Here is a 20,156-nt window from a genome sequence, read left to right as displayed (position 1 = left end):
ATGTAGTATTTTGTCGAAACTCACATATCAAACAACATCCTGCATACTTACTTTGTCCCTTTCAAATATCAGTACCTAAGTGCTTGAGGTGTCAGAATAGTTGAGACAGGAAAGGTAAGAACAGAAATTGTATAAGCAGGGCAAGCAACAAGCAAGTCTATCTAATCCAGGAATGAAGTTTGAACATGCCAAAAAGACAATTGCCAGCAGAAATTGTATCAGAATAATGAGCAATTTATTTAACGGGGATCCTAAGTGGATATCCCTCTAATGTTTCACACTAGTAAATCAAGCAGAACCTCGCGTACAATCTGAGACAAAACATATCCCAGAGGAAGAAACATTCCGACAAGAGCGGCAACTTCGCCACACTGCACAAACGGATAAAATAAAAAAGAATATCAAAAGAATTAATTCTCTATTTTTCTTTTTTGTTTTTATGGTACCAGCTATACCAACTTGCCTGAGCAATGCACAACTCATTCATCTCAATCAAATGCCAAGAAAAGAACCTATGATGTAAAAACCAAATCTCAAACTTTCACAAGATGCCTTGTACTTACTCCCTCTGAACAAGCATACTTCAAAGAACTCCCTTTAGCTTTATATGACAGATTTCCTTGTAATCTGATATGTTAATTTACGAGGTGATGCATGATCTCTTCACCCTGGAATCTTCGCCTACAGTTATCTTCTGATATGTGAACAGTAAGTCTTCTATGAAGCAATACCTGAAGCAAGTGATGAAGGATACAGCAGTCAGTTAGCATTTGAAGAAGAATTCACAAATTGGTACAGATGTTAAATGCATAGAAATTTGGGTTAAACTTACTTCAAGGTTCTGTTTCTAACATTCAAGAGAATATGTCATTTTGACATAAGAGAATATGATTAAAAATGCAGTTTCATGAACTTCAGCATTACATTCAAGAAGGAAAAAAGTTTGGCTTGAAGATAAACTTGTTTGAGAGGGTTTGTGTTTCAGGGTGCAGTTGCTTTATATATTACCAAGAACTGCTTTTTTTTATTGGTAATACCAATTCTATATCTTTTCAAAAAACTTGCTTGAACAATCAATAAGGGCAGCAAAGATTTTCTTAGACATGTAATCAATAACGTGTGAACTTTGTTAAAATATGATGCACTTTTTGCTAGACTACAATGAGCACAAACCAAGGATTGCATTAGGTAATCAACAACTAGCATAAGACTCGTCGGATTAAATAATACAAATTCTAGACAAATGAGCAACTCATTGGGGTGTAACCCTATTAGTGACATGCTGCATTTTTCATTGCCAGAGTGCAGTGAAAAATGCACTAGGCCACTGTACCGGTGACTGGATGTGGTGTTAAAGCTACAAGGGTTCTTGCATTTTCATGGAAGGATGTGAGTGAAAAAGTTAGTCCAGGATCATAAACAAGGATTGTGTTGTGAAATATTGGAACTTTGATAAGAAAATATATGGAAGTGGTGGGCATGATGGATTAGGAGAAAAATTAATATTATGTGTTTCCAAGAGATGACGATTAGGAAAATCTATGGCGAACTAGAATTCATGTAGTAGACCCCATATAGTGGGATAAAGGTTTGGTATGTTGTTGCTGTGGTTGTAAAGAAAGACCAGGGCAAAGAATGTGGTGGGGATTATTATAGATAAGACTTTAAAGGATGGGGTAGCAGATGTGAAGAGAACAACAGATAAGATTATTGCAGCTAAAGTTGTTCAAGGAGAAGAGATTATGAATACTTCTAGCACATATGCCCAGCACGTTGAGTTAGGAGAGGGGATTAAGACAGTTTTGGGAAAATTTAGAGGGTTTGCTACAAGAAATACCTAAAGGAGAGAAGATCACATTATAGGAGACGACTTAAATGGTCATGCGGGTAGAGAAGGGAATGGCTTGCATGTATAGAGATGTACATGGAGGTTATGGATTTGGAGAATGAAATAATAAGGGTAAAGTTATTTTGGATTTTTTTCATGGCATACGAGCTTATCATAGCTAATATTAGGTTAGAGAAGTCAAGAGGAACACCTCAAAATTTATATAAAAATGACTTGTCAACTACCCAAACAGACTACTTTCTTATGAGATGAGGATCACTTATTGCAAGGATTATAAAGTTATACTGGGAGAATGCTTGAACACTCAACATAGACATTGACATCCATTATCCACATCAAAACATGGTGGAAAAAAATGACACAAGATGAAGCCCAAGAATCAGATGGTGGGATTTAAGAAGTGAAAGATAAGCTATGTTCAAGAAAAGCATGTGACAAGAGAGAATGGATTGTAGAAGGGGACAAGAAAAAATCAAACCTAAGAGAACTTGCTACAAGAGGTTACATGAATGCCATATTGAAGAAAACATAAAGGTAAGTTTTGGCCAAAAAAAAACGAAAGAATGCAGTTACTAAAACATAGTTAAAAGCCTAAGGAAATTTATACTAATGACTAGATACAAAAGATGGGAAAAGTTATATATATATATATATATATATTATATAAACTAGCTATGTCAAGAGAAAGAAAAATAAAGGCTGAGCCAAGTGAAATATATAAAAGGTAAACCAAAAAGTACTAGAAAATGTGGGGTTGATTAAGGAGAGACCAAATGAATATTTCTCAAAGTTATTTGATGGAGAAGGAGAAACAAGTATATGCCCAAATGAAGTCAAACAAGCATTCAAAAAGATGAAGAATAATAAAGCAATTGGACCACATAACATCTCAACAGAAGCATGGAAATGTTTGGGAGAAGAGGGAAATTTTTGGTTTACTAAATTATTAAACATGATCTTTAAATAAAAAAGGAAGTCGAACAAGTGGAGGAAAAGCCTTGTAGAGCCTATTTATAAGAATAAAGGAGATGTTCAAACTTCAAAGTTGTGAAATTGTAGAGGAATCAAGCTAATGAGTTATGCTATGAAACTTTGGCAGAGAGTGATTGAGCAAAGATCAAGAAAAGAAACCAAGGTGTCTGAAAGTCAATCTTGTTTCATGCCTATAAGTCAACAATGGAAGCTAAACACTTGCTAAGGTGTCTAATGGAAATATATAGAGATAAACAGGAAGATTTACATATGGTGTTTATAAATTTAGAAAAAGCTTATAGAGAACTTCTAAAGAAGTTCTACAGAGGGTCTTAGAGAAGAAATGAGTCTGAATTGCTTATATAAAGGTTATCACAGACAATATTATGAGCAGAAACACATGCCAGAATATGGGAGGAGAAATTGAGCTTTCAAATTATAATTGGATTATATTAAGAATCCACATTAAACTTTTACCCTAGTAATGGATGAACTCACTAAACATATTCAGGTAGAGGTGACTTGGTGTATGTTATTTGCATGGATGAGACAAATGAAGGCAAGAATACTAAACTCAAGATATGGAGGAACAATTTAAAATCTAAAGGTTGTAAGTTAGTAGATTGACAACCAAATATACGGAATGTAAGTTTAGTAAAAATACAAGCGTAAATAGAGTTATAATAAAACTTGAAGATTGAGTCATCTCAAGATAATATTGGTTTAAATATATTCCATTAATCATCCAAAAAGATAGGGGAGATTAATGAGGATGTTACCAATAGACAATTAAGGCATGATGGTTGGAATAGAAAAGTGCATCCAATGTTTTTCGTGACAATAAAATTCCTTTAAAACTGAAAGGAAAATTTTATAAGATGGCTATAAGTCTAATTTTGTTGTTTGACACAGAATGTTAGGTAATAAACAACCAACATGTGCAAAAATATGAATGCAATAGAGATAAGGATGCTATGATGGAAGCGCAACAACACAAGAACAGATAAAACTTAAAGCTATTTGTAATATAGTTGGTGTGGCTCATATTGAAGATAAGATGGGTAAAACACGATTAAGATGGTTTGGTTTGTAAGAAGAAGACTAATAAAGACTCTTACGAGAAGAGTGGATGGAATGAGACAAGTCTTCAGTAGAAGAGCAAGAGGAAGATCAAGAAAAATTTGGCGTGAAACCTTTAGATATGATATGAGTTATAAAAGCCTTAAGAAGATAAGGCCGTAAATAGAAATTATTGGCAAGCTAGAAATGTGGGATTAAAGCTTAATATGTTGTATTATATTTTCAAGACAACAACATCATAAAATTTGGGCCTCAAATGTGTGATGAAGCTACTTTAGAAGTAGACAAGGCCTACATCTGAATTGATAATTATATAACTTTCCAAAAATTCATTAAAGCAACAAAGTTTTTAAACATCAATGTCTTCAATGATGCTGAATTTTCTTGAAGCATGATGGACAAGTTGGAAGACTAAGATAAGCTAAAACCAACAGGAAGATTCTCCAAGATTATTTTACTTATTTGATGCAAGAGCAAAGATTGGGCCAATTGAGAAGATAATTCACATGATGTCATAAATTATCTTGAAAGGATTAATCATACTCCAAACAGTTGAAGAGTTATTGATGCCAAGAAATGGATGCCACTAGTCAAATGAGTAAAGAGGTTTTTAATGAAATTTTGGATCACTGTCATGTTGCATGAGTTATGGTGGATGTGCAGCCATACCCAAAAAAAAAAAAAAAAGATATCATTTGTAATGAAGTTAGAGAGTGGCCTATTGAAGAATAGATGTGAGTCATAATTAAGATGATTTGGGCATGTGAAAAAAAGAATGGTAGAAGCACTTGTGAGGAGGGTGGTTGAAATGAAGGGAATATGTAGCAAAAGAGGCAGACGAAAACTAGAGAAAATTTGGTGGAAAATCCTTAAGACATGATACAGGATATAATGGCCTTATAAAGGATATGGCCATGGTTAGGGATTGTTGAAAGTCTAGAATACATAAAGCCAACCACACCTAGAGCGATTAAGGCTTGTAATTGTTGTTGCTGCTATATCATCAAGCATGAGTTGGTCACACTTCAAATCAACATCCTTTCTCAACTCAAATTAAGGTCGAACAAATCAAAGTTAGGTATATGACAACAACAAAAACAGCATACCAAGTTTTATCCCACTAGGTTAGTTACGTGTATTCTACATCTCAATCATTTTTATCTATGATCATTAGGTTATTACAACTCATGTTAAGTATAACTTACATATAATTGCTCATATCTGTATCTGTTAGGCTGTTTAAAGTTTAAAATGATAAAACCTGTTGCTTCTGACATATCAACTAAATCCAGATTTGTACAAGTTCAACACCCAATAGATGATATAAATGGACAGGCACAAATGCAGCCAGGTGCTTTTCATGCCCTGGGATTGACAAAAGGTCCTGGGTATAAGCCCTAGCCTGGGCCATACTGATAGACAAGGCTTGCAAGCCACTCTGTTCATGAGTGTCTCTTGGGCGGGAGGGTTGATTTTTTACTCAAGATGAGAAAAAAAAAAGAAAAGAAAAAGAAAGAAAGTACAGACAAGCCATGAGGCAGAATAGTTTTACCTCTATTTGCCTGTCTATTTGCAATACTATAACTTCCATTATAACCTTCTGAATCTTTAGCTGAGACATCTGCTGCATGATTCAGCCCATAACCAAATGAACCAGAGCCATCAATCTCAGAAGATGCAGACCGCCAAGTTGAATCACCATACATTGAACCACCACGATACAAATCTCCATAGGAACCCTCATAAGCACCACTGGATGTGGCAAATGATGATGTTGCAGCTATGGTTGAACCACTGTTTCTTCCAAATGCACCACCACCGAATCCATAGTTATTTTCTTCACCTGAATACCCCATCATGCCACTGGTATAGCCAGAAGCAGTTCCATGACCTTGAGCAGAAATAGGAGAAGAACCCCAGTTTGCTCCGGTATTACCAAAGACTCCCAAACTCCCCCCTCCTGAGCCCAAGTATGTATTTGGGTTACCAGAGTTTGCAGCAATGTTAAGGCCAGCATTTCGCCAAGCATTCCGAGTTGAAGAGCTCAAAAGAGAATCATTTCGAATATTAGCCCCATTATATCCGGTAGGAGTATTGTACCTGTTAGAACTGCCGCTAATATAAGGATTCAGAACCCGTCCATAACCAATATTATTACTAAAGTTGGAACTTCCACCAAAGCTTGGGCTCAAAACTGGGTCCAAATAACCAAGAGAACTAAATGGAGAGAATGAACTACGACTACTACCAATTGGATTAAACCTACCATCCATCTTGACTCCATAGCCTCCAACTGAGCTCAGGTTATACCCTGGACCATAGCTATTAAGAAAGTTGTTTGCTCTACTGACATAGTTATATCCAATAAGAGGGCTCCGGCTAGGCCCCGGGGATAGCTCTTTTGGAACCGCCCGCTTGACCTCGACCATTTTACCATTCAGTTCGTGAAAGGTTTTATGCAATACCCTGTCAACAGCTTCTTCTGAATCATAAGTGATGAATCCAAAGCCTCTCGGCCTTTGGGTATTATGATCATACATCACCACTACATCAGTAATTGTACCAAATTGATCAAAGTACTTCTTAAAATCACTCTCAGTGACCGTAGATGGTAAACCTCCTACAAATATCTTTTTTGTCCGCCCAGGGCCCGGATATCCCTGAATGCTGTTACTGTTTCTGTTCAAAATGTGCTGATCATCTCTCGGAACGGCCTTTTTTGCTTCAACCTGAGAATATATCAAAAAGCAACTGAGGAATGAACTACATAACTCCGATTCATTGAGCAAGAAAATTTGGGCAAATAAAAAGGCAAAGAAAATATAAGCAGAAAGATGTTTCTGATTCACTCATTTGCGCCCAACCAGATAAATAAATAAAACTAACCAGAAGAAAAAAAAAACTTCAGAATATTTGATTACATTGTTATGAAGAGAGAAATTGTTTCCAGAGGCAATCAGAAAACTAGACTTACAAGATTTTTAAGTTTCATCACCAAACAAATTGGGTAATAATGAGAAATGAATGAGCATCATATAATGTCTTAATAACATGAATATGTAGAATTGAACTACTTACTGTTCGACCATCGATCATGTGCTTTTCCATGACTACTCTTTCAGCAACAGCAGGTTCAGCAAACACAATGAAGCCAAAGCCACGAGCTCGACCGGTGACTCGATCTCTCATAATCACTGCCTCTAACACTTCCCCAAATGCGCTGAAATATTCTTTAAGTCGATTTTCATCAGTGTCCCAGGAAATCCCACCTATGAATAGCTTACCAAGATCTGATTCCATCTTCTACAATCCCATATTGAATGATCACATTAAAACAATTTCTCAATATCACAGCTAGATCATAAACCAACTAAAATAACACATGCCCATACAACTCAAATGAACACCCAGAAGAAAGTAGATTTCTTTCTATCATTTACTTGGATCAAAGCTCTATCCAAATACAGACAACGATTTACCACACTAGGCAGGATCTAGATTACGCACATAATCGATCTTTCAAAAAAAAAAAAGCGAAACTAAAATTACAAAAATGAAAGGAGATGATCATCATAATTTGAAACCAATCGAACAGATCCAAATGCGAATAGAAAACCAATGAAAGAAGAAAAATTAAGTACCTTGTCGAAAAATCGGGCAGAAGTAAGTGAAGACTGTAATCAAATACGAAGTAAGTATTAAGGAATTCAATCCAGGGACATCGGATCCTTCATGCAACAATCAAATCCCACTCGAGCATTCCTGAGAAACCAAAATTCAAGTGGATCAAACACCAAACAGAAATTGATGAAGATCAAGATGAGAGAGGGGAGAGTCAAATCAAAGATTGGCACAAAAATTCACCTATTGAAGGGAAACCCAGTTGGGGAAATGGAGGAAACTAAGATCCAAGAAGGGACATATGTATATACACAACAAAAACAGAAGAGGTGCTCATCTCTCTCTACCCAGATGTCCCTCTCCTCTTTTCTCCTCCTTGGTTATTCCACTGCCTTCTAATTAAATCAAAAGAAATGGAATTTGTAGCTGAGATGGGCAAGAAAAGTAAATAAATATAGAGAAAGAGAAGAGAGAGAAGGAGGGAGGGAGGGAGAGAGAGAGAGAGAGAGAGAGAGAGAGAGGAAGAAGGAGACTTGGGCAATCCTCTGGTGCAAGAATATTTGGAGGAGCCCAAGAGAGATGACAGGAGAAGATAGTCTTTTAAAATGTGGATTCTCAAAAATGCAAATATTTATTCACATTTCCAATTTCAAAAGCTATATATTTAATATTTACAGAAACTGAATATTATATTTAAAAACTACTTAATGCTCGCGATTCAATATCTATATTGTTAACTAAAATAGTGATAATGTGTATAATTTGGCTCAAATAATATAAATAGGACACAGTCTCTAGTATGCATTACACAACTTGCTTCATACTGTTACTCTTAATTTATACAGACTTTGGGTATTTTGATTAAGAATTTCGAGAAAAACCATTTATGGTTTCATTTTGTTTGTCACAAAAAAATTATATCACCCTTTTTATATATTATACATTATATTTTATTTTATTAATTTAAAACTATTTTAATAACAAAATGTTTACCTAATTTTTTGTTTAAAAATTTATATACAAATTAAAACTTAAAGCAATATAATATAAACCTTAAAACAATGAGACCCACCCTTTTCCACAGTTTTTCAATAATAGTTTGTTTCATTCACTTGAATTAATATAATTATTTCACAGTTTATTGTAAAAAAAACTTTTATAATAGGATTACTATTATTAATAAAATATGGTATTTATTAATATATGTGTGTGTGTGTGTGTGCGCAAATTCTTTCAAATGGGATTGGAGACTAGGCACATCTATAGTGTTTGTGACGTATTACTCATGCTTGAATTGATAACCCAATTCAAACAGTTGAACTTTTGATTATGAATGATGGTGTTTTGATGCTGTTGGGCCATTTCCAAGTCATCAAGTTTTTGTTTTTTTAGAGGGTGGGGGGTGTTTATGCTAAACCTAATAATTTATTTTATTATTATTTTTGCAAGACCTAAATAATTTATTATTATAATAATAATTTATTTGTTGAGGAAAAAACTAAGACACAACACAGTTGGCAGCCAGCATGCCAAGACCGTCCCATTTCTCAATTTTATAGAAGCAAGCAAGCAAAGCTCATGGCAATTAATTAGATATTTTGATGAAAATGAATGAAGGTGTTGATTTGGTAGAGGTAGAGGACCTCTCTCTCTTCAATTAGTTGAAGGAAAAAGGAAACAATTATGACCTCAATGGCAAGTCAAGGAAACGCCAGCCTCCAAGTCCTTTCTAGACCACTTGCAGTATTATTACTCAAACTCTGTTAGACCTTTGACATGTCTAAAATGTGCTTCGGGCTGCACCAACCCCCCTTTTAATCACACAGATAAGTTTGATTGATAAACTACTACTGCAATGCAAGCCGGTTTTCAGTAGGTTTCCACATCAACAGAGACTGGATGAAGCTGGCTAGAGAAGTCAAATCCATTTTCAACATCAAGAGGGGAGAGCGAGAGTTCACACAGCAATTTACAGCTACTGAATGCAGATATTGGAGCTTACAGAGAGCGAAAATCATACTCTTCTTTCATCACTGCCAAATTGTAAGGAGAATAACGTACATTAATGAAGCAAACAAGAAGACTGCTAATTGGAGCTGTATTCAACTGAAGACACGGGGGAAGGGGGGTGATCTTCCTGAGAATTCAGAACTTCCTCTATCTTCTCCAGAACCTCGGCTATGGAAGGCCGATTCTCGGGGAAATGAGCCACACACTTGAGGGATATGTTAAGCAGGGAGAAAGCATACATTTCGATCTTCCTAATCTCCTTGTCAAAGACTTCTCCTGTCCACTCCTCCCTTACTATTGACTTCACCCATTTGGGAAGGTCTAATCCACTCTTTTCGACACTTTTCCCGGTTAGTAACTCCAGGAGAATCACACCAAAGCTGAAGACATCACCCTCTTCGGATGGAGTCTTCTCTGGAGCTGTATAGCCATTATTGTAACCGAAGAGGCAGGCTGCCCGGGAATCTGCAAACTTCGAGAGACTGTATTCGCTTATTAGCGGCACTTCGGTTTCATTCAGAAGAATGTTTGAAGGCTTGATATTCCCATGAGGGATGATCTCTCTGTCATCTGATCTCTGATATATGAACTCCAATCCCCTCGCAATCCCAACTGCAATGGAAAGCCGAAGTTTCCATGGAAAATCCCTCTTACCCGCGATATAGTCTGCCAAAACAGGAAGAAAAAAACTTCTTTCTAAGCTTTGAAAGTCTAAAATTTAGATGAAATCTGAGCTTTGCTTATCAGCTTCATGTGAAAATGGATTTGCTTTTGTGTGCGAGAGTGTTCACGCTTGGCTTAAATTGGTTCGGTTTCAAGTGACTTACTCTCTTGCAGGCTTAGCAGGCTTCCATTGATTTGATATCTGTAAATCAGCAGCTTCTCTTCATCACTTAAACTGTAGCAAACAAGAGGAAGAACGTTTGGATGTTTCAAATTCCCGACAGTCCTCATCGTATGTTCAAACTCCTCGAAAGAGACCTGCAGTTTCTTCAGTCTCTTGACAGCAAACAAGGCACTGCTCTTAATCTTCACCTTATAGAGGCTGCTGCAGAAGCTCTGGCTTTGCAAGTCTGCTGCAGCTTCGAGTAGATCTTCCATGGTGAACCTCTCTTCCTCATTGACAAAGAACACGAGCTCTGTGTTCCTTGGATCGGGCTTCACTTCCTCGAAATCTTTGGGTGGAGGAGATTTGGCAGGGGACATGGCTAGGGACCTCAGAACCGCCTTCTCTTTTTCCAACTTGAAGGCCTTCATGTTTATGTAACATATGAACAGGAAGAACAATGTCATGGCAACAACTAGAGGTATCAATTTTGGCCATTTGTCAAATGACTTTGGAATTTTGGCACCTCTTCTTCCGTTCTGTGGTGGACTCTTTGGAGGGGAGCCATCCTCTGCCACAGAAAAGTTATTTGAATGCCCGGATTCCCATCTGGAATCAGGGAAACTTGTGGTAAATTGATTGTTAGAGATGTCTAATCTCCTGAGAGTCTTCAACTTGGCTAAACCAATAGGAGCACTCCCATTCAAAAGGTTGTTGCTTAGATTCAAGTACGTCAGGCTTGTGCAGTTCAATATCGACTCGGGAATGCTTCCTTGGATCTGGTTCCTGGCTAAGCTGAGAACTTGCAGATTTGGGATCCTGCAAAGGGATTCTGCATCAATCGTACCACTAAGATTCAAATTTTCAAGCCTTATTGCTCTTATGATGGTGCCGCCCACATTGCACGTAACACCCTTGGACAACCTTGAGCAGGGATGCGGCGACAGCCCCCTTGGATCAATCCTCAGCACGTTCTCGGGATCAACGGCACGAATGAAACTGAAAAGAGAATCAGAATCCGATGAAAACTGGCCTCCCTCGATCAGAAGAAAGAAAGTTAGAAGCACAACAAAGCATTTCCTCCCACGCATTATCACTGTCTCTATTAATTAAAGTTTGTGATCGGTGAAGGGATTTTTGCTTTAGATCTTATTCTTAATGGCATCTCGAGAGTGAGTGCAAGTTTTGGAACCATACTTTCTGATCTCTCATCTTTTTGTCTTGACGTGCTAGAAGTGAACAATTTTCTTCTTAATTTCCAAAGCTTTGAGAAAACCAATGCTTTGAATGATTCATCTTTTGTGCTACTGCTACATCTTCTCTTTGATGCCAATCATGCAACAGCCTTAATTAATTATTGTAAAATAATCATGAAATTAACCTCAAAATATATATTATGCATGAAATGGGATGAACCCAAATATGTGAACGATGATATCAACCTGTGATAGTACACGTATATAGCAGTGATGGTGATGGAACTGATCTGCAAACAATGAAGTTTTTCTTTCTAAATTAGCAAGGAATTTGGAGAAATCAATGCGTGATGTTGTGTTCATTAATTCTAACGATATCTTCGATCCATGCATACAAAAAATGTTATAAAACCATGAATTATAGTTACAGCAGCTTAATTTGTGTCGTCCCCTCTCACGCATGCAGTCAACCGATCGACCCAACAACCCCATAGGGAAAGAAGAAGATCCAACAACCCCGGCCCCAAGAAAGAAGGGCAAGTGTAGCGAGAGAGATGAGGGGCACGTGAAATAGACTATAAAATACATGTTTTAGGCGGGTCACTTAATTTCCTCACCCAAGACCAAGACCAAGACTTCCTTCCTTCCCACTCTTTTTAATTTATTACTTTACTCATTCTCATGCAAATTAAAATGAAAATTCTATTAATTAAACAATGACCTAAAATTAATTAATAATTAAAAATGAGACCCCAAATTTTTGTAAAATTACTCCATACAACACAAACTAACAAAAATTAGAAAACATTAATTTTGTTCAAATACAAAAATTTCCTAAATGGAAAATAGAAATGAAGCCCTGAAATTGGAAAACTACTTAAAAACTTGAAAAGCTGTTTTTCAAATTTTCAGCCAAATGAAGGTAATTTTCCAAACCTTTTTCCCACTTTGACCAAAATCAAATAAAAAAAAGGGAATTATTAAAATCTACTACTAAAAATAATAATAATTATTATTATAATACAAAAATATTAACGATATCAATAGAAATTTTTATTAATGATAAATAATTTATTATACTTACCTATTATAATTTTAGAATTGATTAGTAATATCAATGATTTATAGCTATATTTTAATAGTATAAATAGTAAAAATGTTAGTGGATAACAAAATTGACTACTAATAAATATATAGTAACATAAAATGTCAGTCACAACAAAATTAATAATATCAAAATATTATTATTATTATTATAAAAAATAATAATATTGCAATTTTAATAACATCCTGAGTATTGTATTGACAATATTAATTTTATAGTACTGTAATCTCATTTACTAATAATTTATTATTATTATTATTATTATGATTAAAAATGTAATGTTATCAATATCATAATTAAATATTGTACCAATAACATAAATTATTAATACTTTATTATACCGAGTAACAATTTTGAAAACATGTTATACATAACCATTTGGAATTAATATTTTTTTTTTTCAGCTATCAAAGATGAGAAAATAGTTTTCATATTTAACAATTAAAAATTAATGTTATCCAAAACCAAATGGATAATTCCTGTTGCGTGCAGAATGTTTTAAGAAAAGTTTCTAAGACTTGTTGTTGAATTCATTTATTCTATAATAGTTGTGATTCGATTATTTCCACTTTAATAATTCAATTGATTGTACTCATCAATTTGATTGCAGTTTTTATATATTTAATAGAGAGAGAGAGAGAGAGAGAGAGAGAGAGAGAGAGGTCCTATGAATTGGCTTTGGTTGACTTGAGTTGAGTGGGTGCTGCACTGAATCCGTGATATATAGAACAATACAAAACCCCATAAATTCTCTCCTTTTGTCTCTTCTCATTTCTAGTGTTTCAAATTATTCTCATCACAGTACTGTTCATTTTTTAATATATATATTATGCTCATATCATATACACTATCTCTATCTGTGTTCCTCCCTCCTTATATAAAGCTAGCTAGCTCATCCAAGTTTCTATATATTGAGAGACTGTAAGTATTTTGCCCGGATATTCCAATCACCCGATTTATCCGAACGAAAGTGCTTATACAAAGGAAGAGAAATAAATACAAGATAAAAATATTCTGACATGCATACATAAGAAAAATACAACAACGGAAGCAAAACGATATACATGCAAGCTGACAAGTACCCCGCTGGAACAACGGTCAATGAGTATATAAAAATATACAGACACCTGTGCCAACAAATAAAAGATACAAGGAACAACCCGGCACGGTAAAAAATAAGAGACATAACTCCTAACAAAACATCAGAGACAACGGGGGCAAGTTAAATGTACACCCTACCGACACGGCTGGCTATTAGGTGGAACGATCCTCGCCCTCGGCCTTCGCTTTACCCTTATCTGGAATGATGGAAAGCAAGTTGAGTCGCAAGACTTAGCAAGTTATAAGAAAAGGAAGACTGTACAGTAAATAGAGGATATCACCCCAACACAGTCCCGCACGTACACACAAGTCATGTAACGCAACAATACAATAGTGCAGCATAATAAAAGCACATACCGATCCTTGGGGCCCACATAAGACACTTGGCACCCAAGTCCCATACCAACCTGCCACTGCCCTAAAAGGCAACATAGATCTCCAACAAACCTATGCGCGTTGTCCCGGGTCGGTACTCCCGTCACCCGTGTCCATGTCGGTACTCCTGACACCCGAGCCATAGGCTCCCTCGGAACGGTACTCTTGTCCGAAAACTAAATACTACCAGTAACCATGTAATGCACATAAAAATGCAATGACGTAATGAGCATCAACGTGATACACTAGCGCTCATACATCCAGGCATCAGGCCATGCTCCGCCCATATAGTAAACCACACGCAATGCATATGCCCATGCTAGATGCATCATAACCAAACTATGATGTCCGTGATCAAGCATAACCAGATCATGAAAACCCCAACATGTAGCCTGTACCCATGTACACACCAAAACATGCAACAAGAATAAAATGATACTGGTCATGCTATAATCACGTAACGGCAGAACTAGTCAATAGTGCTTGGCACCGGTCAACGGTCAGTGAATAGGAGAGACCAGCCAACGGCCTAAGATAGACCGTACAATAGTTACTCCGTCACCGAACAGCCGATCCTAGCCCCCACTGCACAACCGCTCTAGCCTATAAACAACCAAAATCCATAATAATACCCGAACAACTAAGAACCTAGCCCCGGTGAGTACAACATCATTCCCACAGGCAATGGGGTGGCACAAACCCCCGTAGGCAACCAACGAATAAAATCATCGAGACCAGTTTAATAAATTAAATTTTAAAACAAACCGTTTAAAATTTCATAATTTATTAACAGCCGAAACAAACGAAGGGAGGTCAAATAAATTGACAACGAAAGAATCGACGATGAGAGTATAAAGAACTTGCCTTTATGAAGATATCCTTAGGCTTGTTTCGACCCAACACAGTAAAAATTACACAAACTGCAACACCCCAATAATTTGTCAAAATTAACAAAATTGGGCTCTAAATGAAATTTTGACTATACAGAATATTAATTACTAGCTTCTCTACATACCTAGCAATTTAAATCGTCGATTAAACTGGATTTAATCCAAATTTTTCCACCAAAATCCCCCAAATTTTGAGCTCGCGCACGCTGCTTCTTTTCTTCAATTTGCTCACTGTTCGGCTGCAAAAAGAACGCCTAAAATCGGGCTTAATTTAAAGCAAAATGAGCGGAGGAGAGGAAGCCACGTGGCAGCACGTGGGCCAACCGCTGGGAGGCCACTGCCTCAATCAAAACGACGTCGTTTCGAGACGCCTTTGGCTGATTAAAATCAGCCAAATTTCCACAGCCCTGCGCGCTCGCCCGCGGTTTTGAACCCGCATCCGCTGCCTGGCCACCTCGCGCGCGACCGCGTGCGCCCGCACGCCACCTTCAACATTAATACGCCTTACTTTATATTTGAGGTGACTTTTCAGCCCTTTCTGAAATTCGTACCAGCACCCTCCAACTTTCAAAATTCACACACACCCCCTTTATTAATTACACTAATGCCCGGAACTTCTAAAAATCACACAATTTAATTTATTTTAATTTTTTTCTTATTCCATAAAATATTCTAAAATAATTAATTAATTACCCTAATTTCTTATTTCCTTAAAATCACATAATTTATTTTTATTTATAACAACAAGTTATTTTAATATTTCTTTTAAATTAAATTATCATGATAATGAATAATTAAATTAAATCACAATTTATGGGTCGCTACAGAAAGAGAGAGAGAGAGAGAGAGAGAGAGAGAGAGAGAGAGAGATGTCTGGCACGCGGGTATACTTGCAGAAGAATGTCAATTGTGGAAGAAGGTGACGGACGGAAATTAATCTGGCTGCCCGAAAAGATGAGAAAATTCGACAGAAAGTGCAACGGAGAATTCGGATGATGATCCTGCTAATCATGGGATGAAGAAAAAGTTTGCAACGGGCGGTCTTTCCCGCAAAATCAGCTGCAAATTCGATCGCTATTATGGCCGGTGTCTAAGCAACCCATCTACTTTATATATATATATATATATATATATAAAAGGTCAAGGCATGCATGCATGAATATATATGATCATTAATAAGGCTGGTGTTATTTTGTTTCCCAATGAGGTCCAAGGCTATGATGAATATTCGGGTTTATCTTCATAGGATTCGGCCCGAGATTGAAGTACCGTCTAATATACCATCCATTGGCAGCCCATTAAAAAGTCGGGCTATAAGCCCTTAATTAAGCCTTTAGAAGAGAAATGGGCTGAGCCCATTTGCTCAAGGCTTAAGGAAGCCCAAACCCAAGCCAAATGGCCCATTAGCTGTGCCCTAGCACTGTTATATTTAAGGCTCCTTTTCTGCCTTCTTTACCCTCATTTGACGGTCGAACTCTCTCTCTCATTCTCTCTTTGCTCTCCCGATACTTTCCTTTGATGGCTGATCTTCGTGTGCTGGTTCTTCCCTTTTCTGCCAGATCTACTTCTTATGGCAATGGGTCTTCCTTTCCTTTGGAAGCCCTTGGTCAATCGGTGAGTAGCTTGTATTTATTTGGTTCAACAGATCCTTTTGAGGTAAGCTTTTCTAGACTGTTCTTCACCCTATATCTGAGTGATCGTTCTTGCTCCTTCGTAGATCTGGCGGTGAACGTAACCTGTGTGGTTTTGGAGAGAAGTTTTGATGTTCTGGCCGAAAGGGTTTTGGGCTCCTATTTAGGAGTTTTAGTGGCTTGTTTCTTATGTGCTTTCGTGAGGTTTGGTGTCCCTATTTTCTGGAGTTATCTGGATGGTACACACTTGGACAGATCCATATCTGAGTCTTGACGAGTTATTTTACAGGGAGTTTTTTTTACTATTACTCTTTTGTGTTCTTGACTGTTTTTTCGAAATCTCTTTGATTTTGCTTATATTTATACTAATCCTCTGTTTTGATAAGTGATCTTCAGCAACAGCTAGCTGGTACTCAACCATCAGATGGTTATAACTTAAAAAGGATACAAGCAGGGGCACCAGCGCAGCGCTGCAGAAAAATTTACTCGCTCAATAGGATCCAGACCTTGTTATAGAAATATTCTCTGGGTTTCAAAAACCAATTAAGTGAGTCCCAAATGTTATCGTTTTTTACGTCACTAATTTGGGGATGGGATCCTCCTGCCCTGGTGTGAGTCTCACCAGCCAGCTGCCAGTCTTTACTCTTTACCAATTTGACTAAACAAAATTGTATTAATTCGTACTCAGAAATGGCCAATAAGCCAAACTTGTAACAATATTATTAGTTAAATCATATTGTTATAATTAAAAAATTTATGAATTTATCAAAGTCATAAAAATAATTTCTAATAAAGTAGTAAAATAATGAAAACAGGATTCCCCGATATGACATGACATGACAACGTATAAACCCACCCGCCCACCCACCCGTGTTTATTTGGGTGGTTTAGGTCAATTGTTGCTTGTGTAATTAAATTCAAATGTTTTTCTTAAAAGATTCTTTTGTCTTCTTTTCTTTGCATTAATTTCCATTTCAATATATATATATATATATGTGGGATTATGTTATTTTACCCTAATTAGTTGACATATGGGATAATTAAAGATATCAAATATAAAAAATATGCTCATCTTGAAATATAAAAAATATGCTCACCTCGAATATATCGTACCCGCGTTTAAATAAAATCCCGACGAAGTTTGCCCGAATTGAACTAGCAGATTTCAACTATGTTGAAGTCCGCTCAACGAATTTCATCTCAGATGAAATCGCCCAGCATAGTGCAGGCGAATTTCATCATTCGTCCACCGTACACGGACTTCAACAATAAAGAGGTATGCTGACAATTTTTCGTTAAATTCGTGCGTCAACTTCTTTTGAACATTATAGCGCAACGATACGCACGTGTGGGGTGGGGCGTGGCGTATCTCCAAATTAAATGTTTGCATCTTAATTAATGCGATCATGCATATATCCCTGTGGCCGTGGGAAGTGTGGGGATAGATTCCAAGTACCTATCATGTGAATGTACCATCCGTTTTAATTGCCATTGATATCTTTGAATTTCACCTTAAAATAAAAATGAATAATGTTATTTATTTAAAAACATTTTTACAAGCAAATTTACAGAATAATATTCTTGCGATAAATTTTCAATTTATTGCAACAAAATTCACAACATTCTCTTCTCTTTTTTTTCTCTTCTCTCATTTCCCCTTCAGCACTATCTCTCACAGCCTTCACATCGTTGCTGCCTCTGCCTGATCGTCAGCCATCGTGATTTGATGCTTTTCTCAACTTAATTTGTTGATATGTTATATTGGGATTGGTTTAAATAAATATTAAATTTCATAATTTATTATTAAAAATTATATATTAGCCCTGGGTTCGAAAAAATCATTTAGTCCCTCATCATTTTTTAAAAAAATAGATTAACAATAACACCTCTCATTTTCTTGTGTTTAGTCTTTATTTTTGTCAAAAAATAAAAATTAAATAATATTGTTAGTTAAATTATCAAAAAATATATATATATATTAACTTTAAACTTGTTTCAAATTTAAACTCGAAACTTTTAATTTTATCAATTAGGTCACCTAAGTTTCAGTTTCTTTTCAATTATGGATTGGCATTAGCTAGGTCTCTTATATATACAAGTGTTGGCTATGAAGTGATGACGATGTGGCGAGTTGACGTGAAATTTCTAAGAAAGAGGTGCAATTGTCTCGCCACATTTTCTGTTTCTCCTCCTTAATTCTCTGTGTTTTGGAAAGCCAAAAAGTCAAGGTCACAGTTGAAAAATGGCCACACACACAGACACAGAGAAGATTGCTAGTTGTGGTTGACCAAGTTCGGCGACAAGAGAAACAAATCTGCTACAATACTGTTCCTAATACTAAATAGAGAGCCATTAGCCAAAGTGGTTACTTAGGTCTACCATGGCCAACACCCACCCACCCAAGCATTGCCTTCAATTTTGCAGAGAATTAATTAATGTGCTATAAAATACTCGCTCATCCTGATATATATTATTAGCATGTAAGTTGCTCGATCTATTTTTGTGAACAGATGGATACAAATTTCATACCGATGCATGTCATGTAGCCAAGACAAGTCCACCACAAACAGAAGAGCATGCATGCTCTAGGGGCACCCTCTATATGGACAATGACGATTATGACATATAGAAGGTCATCCTCTCAGACCATTCAAGATTACAACATGGAGTTGTTTAAAATTTCGTAGTGCAATCCTCGATGCGCAATATAATAACATGCATTAATTTCAGTATAATAAATCCAATCCTCCTATATATCCTATCTTGTTCACATGATTTCACGCAAATATATGTCTATATATATGGAGTGGGGGGGGTGTTCCTCCCATATTTTCAAAGATAAGATTTTATAAAATTCATGCATGTTGAAGAATAATTCAACATTAGCCGTTGCTACCAGCCAACGTTGAAGTCCTACAATTTCTCCACAAGTCATTAAGTTGCTGCTGCTGCTGCTGAGATGTTAGCTAGTAAACGTTGGAAGCCTAAAAATCTGCACTAGTTTGTTCATGCACGTTAATTAGGACCTGCTTCAAAAATCCTTTGGAGGAGTTGATAAGGTAAAAAAGACCCGCTTGCAAATATTAAGGTCCCAGTTTGAGATGTTGAGACACAGAAATTCGGAGTCGATATATGGCTGACTATTTCTCATGAGTCATCGGAATCGTGCACCAAATGAGAAGAAATAGCGATAATATCCCTGAAGTTCGAGTAATAGAAAAGATCTTGCGGGGTCACTAATACCAAAGTATAAGATGATTGCAATAACCATGAAAGAGTTAAAAAACTTAGAACAGATGTCAGTGGAACAACGTATATAGGATCACTCCAAGCATACGAAAAAAGACTGAAAGAGGATGATCAACCCATCGAGCAAGCACTTTAGACAAAGCTCATGATGTAGGAAAAGAAGAGCGAATCTAGCTGGGGAGGTTTGCAAAGAAGCAGATGCCGAGGGCAAGGAAATGAAGGTGAGGCCAAAGGATCGTCTTACCAATGAA

At 36.5% G+C, this 20,156-nt stretch overlaps 2 protein-coding genes across 3 annotated transcripts; both read right to left on the bottom strand.

Annotated features, from left to right (window-relative positions):
- Positions 1 to 212: 212 nt before the first annotated feature.
- On the bottom strand, positions 213 to 8,101 carry LOC127812062 (heterogeneous nuclear ribonucleoprotein 1). Of its 2 annotated transcripts, XR_008025812.1 has the most exons (6): positions 7,766 to 8,101; positions 7,543 to 7,663; positions 6,980 to 7,204; positions 5,454 to 6,630; positions 564 to 731; positions 213 to 371 (listed from the first exon to the last, which is right to left on the bottom strand). XR_008025812.1 is itself a non-coding variant. In XM_052352360.1 (5 exons), exons 3-5 carry the CDS (start codon positions 7,199 to 7,201, stop codon positions 718 to 720), a joined length of 1,413 nt encoding a protein of 470 aa, XP_052208320.1. In that variant the 5' UTR covers positions 7,202 to 7,204; positions 7,543 to 7,663; positions 7,766 to 8,101; the 3' UTR covers positions 213 to 717. The 2 variants fall into 2 exon arrangements, 1 of the variants encoding a protein (XP_052208320.1); XM_052352360.1 differs by having other exon boundaries at positions 213 to 731.
- Positions 8,102 to 9,493: 1,392 nt separating this feature from the next.
- On the bottom strand, positions 9,494 to 11,449 carry LOC127811194 (probably inactive receptor-like protein kinase At5g41680). Its single transcript, XM_052350901.1, has 2 exons — positions 10,360 to 11,449; positions 9,494 to 10,198 (listed from the first exon to the last, which is right to left on the bottom strand). Exons 1-2 carry the CDS (start codon positions 11,447 to 11,449, stop codon positions 9,609 to 9,611), a joined length of 1,680 nt encoding a protein of 559 aa, XP_052206861.1. The 3' UTR covers positions 9,494 to 9,608.
- Positions 11,450 to 20,156: the final 8,707 nt, after the last annotated feature.

The sequence above is a fragment of the Diospyros lotus genome, chromosome 10 (assembly GCF_014633365.1).
Source record: "Diospyros lotus cultivar Yz01 chromosome 10, ASM1463336v1, whole genome shotgun sequence".
Classification (NCBI taxonomy): Eukaryota; Viridiplantae; Streptophyta; class Magnoliopsida; order Ericales; family Ebenaceae; genus Diospyros; species Diospyros lotus.
Note: the sequence above shows the minus strand (reverse complement) of the source record. Positions and strands in the feature narration are given on the sequence as shown.

Bases quoted from the DNA above. Each gene is read 5' to 3' on its own strand.
- LOC127812062 (XM_052352360.1), bottom strand. From the start codon at position 7,201: ATGGAATCAGATCTTGGTAAGCTATTCATAGGTGGGATTTCCTGGGAC. The intron at 6,631-6,979 runs GTAAGTAGTTCA...ATATATTCTCAG, and splicing joins ACATGATCGATGGTCGAACA to GTTGAAGCAAAAAAGGCCGT.
- LOC127811194 (XM_052350901.1), bottom strand. From the start codon at position 11,449: ATGCGTGGGAGGAAATGCTTTGTTGTGCTTCTAACTTTCTTTCTTCTG. The intron at 10,199-10,359 runs GTAAGTCACTTG...CTGTTTTGGCAG, and splicing joins CCTGCTAAGCCTGCAAGAGA to ACTATATCGCGGGTAAGAGG.